Consider the following 7,256-nt stretch of genomic DNA (forward strand, 5'->3'; position numbering starts at 1 on the left):
AGTCAGTCAACCAGCCAACCAACCAGTCAGTCAGCCAACCAGCCAACCAACCAGCCAACCAACCAGCCAGTCAGTCAGTCAGTCAGCCAACCAGCCAACCAACCAGTCAGTCAGCCAACCAACCAGTCAGTCAGCCAACCAGCCAACCAACCAGCCAGTCAGTCAGTCAGTCAGTCAGCCAACCAGCCAACCAACCAGCCAGTCAGTCAGTCAGTCAGTCAGTCAGCCAACCAGCCAACCAACCAGTCAGTCAGTCAGCCAACCAGTCAACCAACCAGTCAGTCAGCCAACCAACCAGCCAGTCAGTCAGTTAGCCAACCAGCCAGTCAGTCAGTCAGCCAACCAACCAGCCAGTCAGTCAGTCAGTCAGCCAACCAGCCAACCAGCCAGTCAGTCAGTCAACCAACCAGCCAACCAGTCAGTCAGTCAGTCAGCCAACCAACCAACCAGTCAGTCAGCCAACCAGCCAACCAACCAGCCAGTCAGCCAGCCAGCCAGCCAACCAGCCAGTCAGTCAGTCAGTCAGTCAGCCAGCCAGTCAGCAAAGCAACCAGCCAGTCAGCCAACCAGCCAACCAACCAGTCAGCCAGCCAACCAGCCAGTCAGTCAGTCAGTCAGTCAGTCAGCCAACCAGTCAGCAAAGCAACCAGCCAGTCAGCCAGCCAGTCAGTCAGCCAGCCAGTCAGCAAAGCAACCAGCCAGTCAGCCAACCAGCCAACCAGCCAGTCAGCCAGCCAACCAGCCAGTCAGTCAGTCAGTCAGTCAGTCAGCCAACCAGTCAGCAAAGCAACCAGCCAGTCAGCCAGCCAGTCAGCCAACCAGCCAATCAGCCAAACAACCAGCCAGCCAGCCAGCCAGTCACCCAGTCAGCCAGCCAGCCAGAAGGCCAGCCAGTCAGCATAGGACAGGCCTGCTCCAGTTATCTTGAGAAATGCTGACACAGCACACATGGACCAGCCCCCTCCCCCACTAGTGAGGGTGGACTTTCCTCCCTCTCCTCCTCCTCCCCCTCTCCTTATATTAACCAGTAGGAGGCTGTCACTGCAGAGGAGAGGGAGAGGAAGGAGGGGGGAGAGGGAGGGGAGGAGATGAAATGAAATGAAATGAATACAATGACTGAGAATAATTACAAAAAATATAATGACTGAGAATGATTCCTGAAATGAAATGTGTGTAATTACAGTCACCTACAACTTCCAGTTCTTAACACCAGGAAGCTGCTGACTGAACCACATTGGGGCGGCCGGGTAGCCTAGTGGTTAGAGTGTAGAGGCGGCAGGGTAGCCTAGTGGTTAGAGTGTAGAGGCGGCAGGGTAGCCTAGTGGTTAGAGTGTTGAGGCGGCAGGGTAGCCTAGTGGTTAGAGCGTTGGACTAGTAACCGGAAGTTTGCGAGTTCAAACCCCCGAGCTGACAAGGGAACAAATCTGTCGTTCTGCCCCTGAACAGGCAGTTAACCCACTGTCATTGAAAATAAGAATTTGTTCTTGACTTGACTTTGTTCTTGAACTGACTTGCCTGGTTAAATAAAATAAAAATCAGGACCAGACCATGTTATGTTCCAGATAGCAGCATTCTATAGCCTGGAATCCAAACAGAATATCACTCTGTTTCAATGTTGTTTCATTGAATCAGTGAAGTGGAACAATAGGGAAACAGTCATATTCAGTGTGGATTCCAGGCTAAACAGAAATTAATTTGGATGTAAATGACTCCCTGGGGGCAGTAGTCAGGGGTCAAGGAGGTCAACTGTCCCCAGTGTGTCCTCTGTCACCTGGCCTATAGAGTCTGTCCTCTGGCCTATAGACCTTGTCCTGTAGACAGTACCAGAGTCTGTCCTCTGGCCTGTAGACAGTACCAGAGTCTGTCCTCTGGCCTATAGACCTTGTCCTGTGGACAGTACCAGAGTCTGTCCTCTGGCCTATAGACCTTGTCCTGTAGACAGTACCAGAGTCTGTCCTCTGTCCTCTGGCCTATGGACCTTGTCCTGTAGACAGTACCAGAGTCTGTCCTCTGTCCTCTGGCCTATAGACCTTGTCCTGTAGACAGTACCAGAGTCTGTCCTCTGTCCTCTGGCCTATAGACCTTGTCCTGTAGACAGTACCAGAGTCTGTCCTCTGTCCTCTGGCCTATAGACCTTGCCATGTAGACAGTACCAGAGTCTGTCCTCTGTCCTCTGGCCTGTAGACCTTGTCCTGTAGACCAGAGTCTGTCCTCTGTCCTCTGGCCTGTAGACCTTGCCATGTAGACAGTACCAGAGTCTGTCCTCTGTCCTCTGGCCTGTAGACCTATAGGCTGAATCTCAAACCGAACACTTCAAGCCCTTGATCACTCGATATATGCATTCACAAGTCAATCAAGTCAATCTCAAAGGCTAGTTGTCGAGTCATTGAGGGCTCCACTGTTTCCTTCGGAAGCCTCTTTATTGACTGGGCATCCTATGCCAACTCGGTTCCCTTGGCAGCAACGTCTTCCGATGAATCTTATCATGTTACCTAGCAACAACTGTCCCTATTATATCGCCCTCAAAAAAATTCAGAATAAATCAAGATATATCAAGAAATCTGGAATTAATTTTGAAGTTTAATTTCGAGGTCTTAGTCACACGATTTTACATCTAGCTAAGGAGTTTAGTGTATTTCTGAAGTTTCGTCATGTACACCAAAACCGTCCATTATGAACTAGCTATCTAAGCCTGAGCTACTGTAGTAATTTAGTTAGCTAGCTACTGTAGTAATTTAGTTAGCTAGCTACTGTAGTAATTTAGTTAGCTAGCTCCTGTGGTAATTTAGTTAGCTAGTTACTGTAGTAATTTAGTTAGCTAGCTACTGTAGTAATTTAGTTAGCTAGCTCCTGTAGTAATTTAGTTAGCTAGCTACTGTAGTAATTTAGTTAGCTAGCTACTGTAGTAATTTAGTTAGCTAACTACTGTAGTAATTTAGTTAGCTAGCTCCTGTAGTAATTTAGTTTGCTAGCTACTGTAGTAATTTAGTTAGCTAGCTACTGTAGTAATTTAGTTAGCTAACTACTGTAGTAATTTAGTTAGCTAGCTCCTGTGGTAATTTAGTTAGCTAGTTACTGTAGTAATGTAGTTAGCTAGCTCCTGTAGTAATTTAGTTAGCTAGTTAGTGTAGTAATTTAGTTAGCTAGCTACTGCAGTAATTTGTTTTTATCACATTAACATGTTTTAATGATACAGCATCTGCTGTATCATTACCCAGAATCAGTACAGTTTTGAGTCAGCTGCTGCTGCCCCAACGTTACAACGTAGCGATTGGTGCTTTGGAAACATGCTGAAGTACGGACTGACTGCTGGGAACATGTCTACAACTTTATCAGAAAGCTGTCAGACTATCCTAAATAAGTGATAAGCTACATAATGTTTATCAGTGCAGTGCCCAACATCCTTAGCGAGCTAGCTAACATTACTTCCCTGTGTTTAACAGTGCAGTGCCCAACATCCTTAGTGAGCTAGCTAACATTACATCCCTGTGTTTAACAGTGCAGTGCCCAACATCCTTAGCTAGCTAGCTAACATTACATCCCTGTGTTTATCAGTGCAGTGCCCAACATCCTTAGCTAGCTAGCTAACATTACATCCCTGTGTTTATCAGTGAAGCTAGCTAGCAGCAGGCAGGCTACAACAAGCTAAAACGAGCTGATGGAATCAATGGTGACCAATATACTTGCAAATATTTTGTGCAGGAGTAACATTAGAGAGATGTAATTTTGTTTTCACTGTCAATGGGAGTATGTGTCTGTGTCTGCTGGAGGTCCCCAGTACCCGTGTTTCATAGCAAGTGAGTCATGCTACAAGACAGGTCGCTGGAGACAATGCTCGCAAATGAATTTCGAATTTTGGAATATTGATAAGGGACAGTCGGGACATTGTACTTACATCGTCTCAATGCTCATTTTGGCCTAAACACTGTCAGACTGGAGTGATCACTATCGAACACAACAGCAAGAGGCCACTCAATAAAGGGCTTAGGGACCAAGTGTTGGGTTTGACATTCAGCCCTCGTCCTGTAGTATTATTAATGACCAGACCACTGGGCTGTTTAGGAAACATGTTGTAGCTCATTATGACTGTGGTGCAGCGGACAGAACAGAGAGAGACACAGCGGGTTGCTGCCACGGCTCCCTGCCCAGCCTCCCTCTGAACAGCAGTACACTGTGAAGAGAATACTAGACTAGTACACACACACACACACACACACACACACACACACACACACACACACTCACACACCTACACACAGATAGGGAGATTTAAAACACAATCAAATGCACACACACACTAAATGATTAACACTGAAGAGACAAGGTCAGCTAGGACCCAGCAGTATGTAGGTGATGGACATCTTTTCAGATACTGCACTAACGCTGGCCACCGAGGCAGGGGGTGATAACAACAGCGTCTGTAAGGTAATGTAGGCTACCCCCTTAGTGGCGTGCTGAACAGCATAGGACGTGATATGATGACCACTACCCTGTGTTATAATCCCCCAGTAAGGACCAGCATGGAGCTGGGAGGAGAATGAAGAGGATGAGGAGGAGCAGCGAAGAGCGCCTTCTGGCCCGATTGATGCGATGCCTTCTGCAAGACAAGCTGCTCTGCTCCGCTCTCCCAGGAGGAGGGGAAGAAAACAGGGCGAGAGAGAGAGAGACGAGAGAGAGAGAGAGAGCGGGGGCTGAGAGCGGGGGACAGAGAAATAAAGAGAGAGAGTGAGAGAAAGAGAGAGAAAGAGAGAGAGAGAGAGGCGAGAGAGTGGGAGACAGGTGAGAGAGGAAAGAGAGAGAGAGAGAGAGGCGAGAGAGTGGGAGACAGGTGAGAGAGGGAAGAGAGAGAGAGGTGAGAGAGTGGGAGACAGGTGAGAGAGGGAAGAGAGAGACAGAGAGAGAGAGAGAGAGAGGCGAGGGAGTGGGAGACAGGTGAGAGAGGGAAGAGAGAGAGAGGCGAGGGAGTGGGAGACAGGTGAGAGAGGGAAGAGAGAGAGAGAGAGAGAGAGAGAGAGAGAGAGAGGCGAGAGAGTGGGAGACAGGTGAGAGAGGGAAGAGAGAGAGAGAGAGAGAGAGAGGCGAGAGAGTGGGAGACAGGTGAGAGAGGGAAGAGAGAGAGAGAGAGGCGAGAGAATGGGAGACAGGTGAGAGAGGGAAGAGAAAGAGGAGAGAGTGGGAGACAGGTGAGAGAGGGAAGAGAGAGAGAGAGAGAGGCGAGAGAGTGGGAGACAGGTGAGAGAGTGAAGAGAGAGCGAGAAAGCGAGAGAGAGAGAGAGAGAAGAGAGAGAGAGAGAGGCGAGGAGAGTGGGAGACAGGTGAGAGAGGGAAGAGAGAGATAGGGCGATGGGAGGAGTGATAAACACATAGCAGAGATGTTAAAGGTCAAATGTAACATATTCCTGTAATACCAGGCTGTCTGTGGGAGGGGGGAGGCACACCACATACACTAGTGCAGCAGCAGCTTAATTAAGGAGGGATGTGAGAATCATGCTAATGTTGTTTTAATTACATGTGTATAAACAACATGATGTACCTGACATTACATGTGTATAAACAACATGATGTACCTGATATTACAGGTGGATAAACAACATGATGTACCTGATATTACATGTGTATAAACAACATGATGTACCTGACATTACATGTGTATAAACAACATGATGTACCTGATATTACAGGTGGAAAAACAACATGATGTACCTGATATTACAGGTGGAGAAAACAACATGATGTACCTGACATTTGATTGGGTTTGATTACAGGTATCCCAGCATGGGAGTAATAATAAGGACATCTGTTGTTCAGGCATATCAATATAAATAATTCCCAAATGAAAAAGCTTTCCATAGGTGATAATAAACACATTCCCGTGACACCAGATCCAGAACTCCTTTGCTAATTGAGTGGGGCAAAGTGTAGTTGCCAGGTAAACTATGTGGATTGTGGAGGAATATGGCACAGGCTACATCCATAGGGTTGAAGGTACCTGATGCAGTGATAAACGACCTTTCCCGGGGCATAGGAGACGACCATGATGCTGCACCTGCAATGTTTCTCGTTTCTGACAGGAACCACAGCTCAGATAACTGCGTATTGAAAGCATTGCGAATTTTCCCCATTCCCCCTCGTGTCGCAGAGACATCTGTCCGCATCAGCAGTATCTAGCCTTCGGAAGGTGGGTGACAGGCATCATTTTACCCCTGATATGAAATGAGAGCGTTTAGCCCCAATTTACATGCCCCCCCCCCCCCCCCCCCCCCCCCCCCCCCCCCCCCCCCTTCCTCCTCGCCCAATAATAACCCCATATATTGTGACGCTGCTGAACTGAGGATATAAATATTATTATATCCAGTGGGCTGGGATAAGGGCAATGCGCCTACACGCTCTGCGGTATTCCAAATGGCCATTACGCAAAAGGAGACCACCGGCAATGCGAAATAAATGCATCCTATGCATTATCCCTGTTGGCTATATCAATTCGTTGCGGTGAATCTGTATGACAATAATCCCTATATGATTATGAATATTATCTGCTTGGTCCGGTTACCTATTCCCGTCCCATTGGAATGGGACCAAGCGCTGCTCAAGCAGATTTGCTAGGCTACGTTTCCTGCAAACTCTCACTCACTCTCACGTGCATAACAAGGTATGGAAAAGGAGGCGGTAAACCGGTTTCCCGTTTTGCTTACCTGCCCACCGTTTGGTTGGCGAGCTGTCGCATTCGATTGAATTGCTTCTTCATCTTGTATTTTCTGCGTTAACACCTATGGGGAAAAATACTCCGCATTTCTCTCAAGATAACGGCCCATACTCCGCAACGGCACAAGAGAAAATCCACCCTCTCATACTTTCTTTCCCTCATCGCAATTGTTAAAACATTGAAAATGCGCCGAATTACATATTTTCACTGCATTTTCCCGTATCCATTCGCACTATACACCCAGTGCAGAGATGCTGGATCAATTCGCCGCTATGGGCAGCAGAGAGTGACAGTGTCATGACACGCTGAGCGGCAAAGCACTGTGGGAAGTGTAGTAAATCGTGAACTCTTCCAACTCATCTCACTCAGCATCAATTATTATGGATGACCAAAGGAAAAAATAATGTTTCCAATTGAATTATCAATAAATGACATGCTTACAGTTATGTTGTAGATAAGACATGGGTCGGTAGGTTATGATAAATGTCATAGGGCCAACTTTTCCAATGTTTAGCCTACATCAATGGGGGCAAAAATCAATGGCCAGCATGGA

The 7,256-nt window shown here is 47.3% G+C and overlaps 1 protein-coding gene across 5 annotated transcripts in view; it reads right to left on the bottom strand.

Moving 5' to 3' along the window:
* The window catches only part of LOC110487104 (rho GTPase-activating protein 44), a 97,922-nt gene extending 90,995 nt beyond the window's left edge, over window positions 1–6,927 (bottom strand). For all 5 annotated transcript variants that reach the window (XM_036973786.1, XM_036973788.1, XM_036973785.1 and 2 more), the window contains exon 1: window positions 6,693–6,927. In XM_036973786.1, the coding sequence (XP_036829681.1) occupies window positions 6,693–6,745 (53 nt within the window). In that variant the 5' untranslated portion in view covers window positions 6,746–6,927. The remainder of the gene's footprint in view (window positions 1–6,692) is intronic.
* Between the last annotated feature and the right edge of the window lie 329 nt (window positions 6,928–7,256).

This window comes from Oncorhynchus mykiss, unplaced genomic scaffold, assembly GCF_013265735.2.
Source record: "Oncorhynchus mykiss isolate Arlee unplaced genomic scaffold, USDA_OmykA_1.1 un_scaffold_317, whole genome shotgun sequence".
Lineage (NCBI taxonomy): Eukaryota > Metazoa > Chordata > Actinopteri > Salmoniformes > Salmonidae > Oncorhynchus > Oncorhynchus mykiss.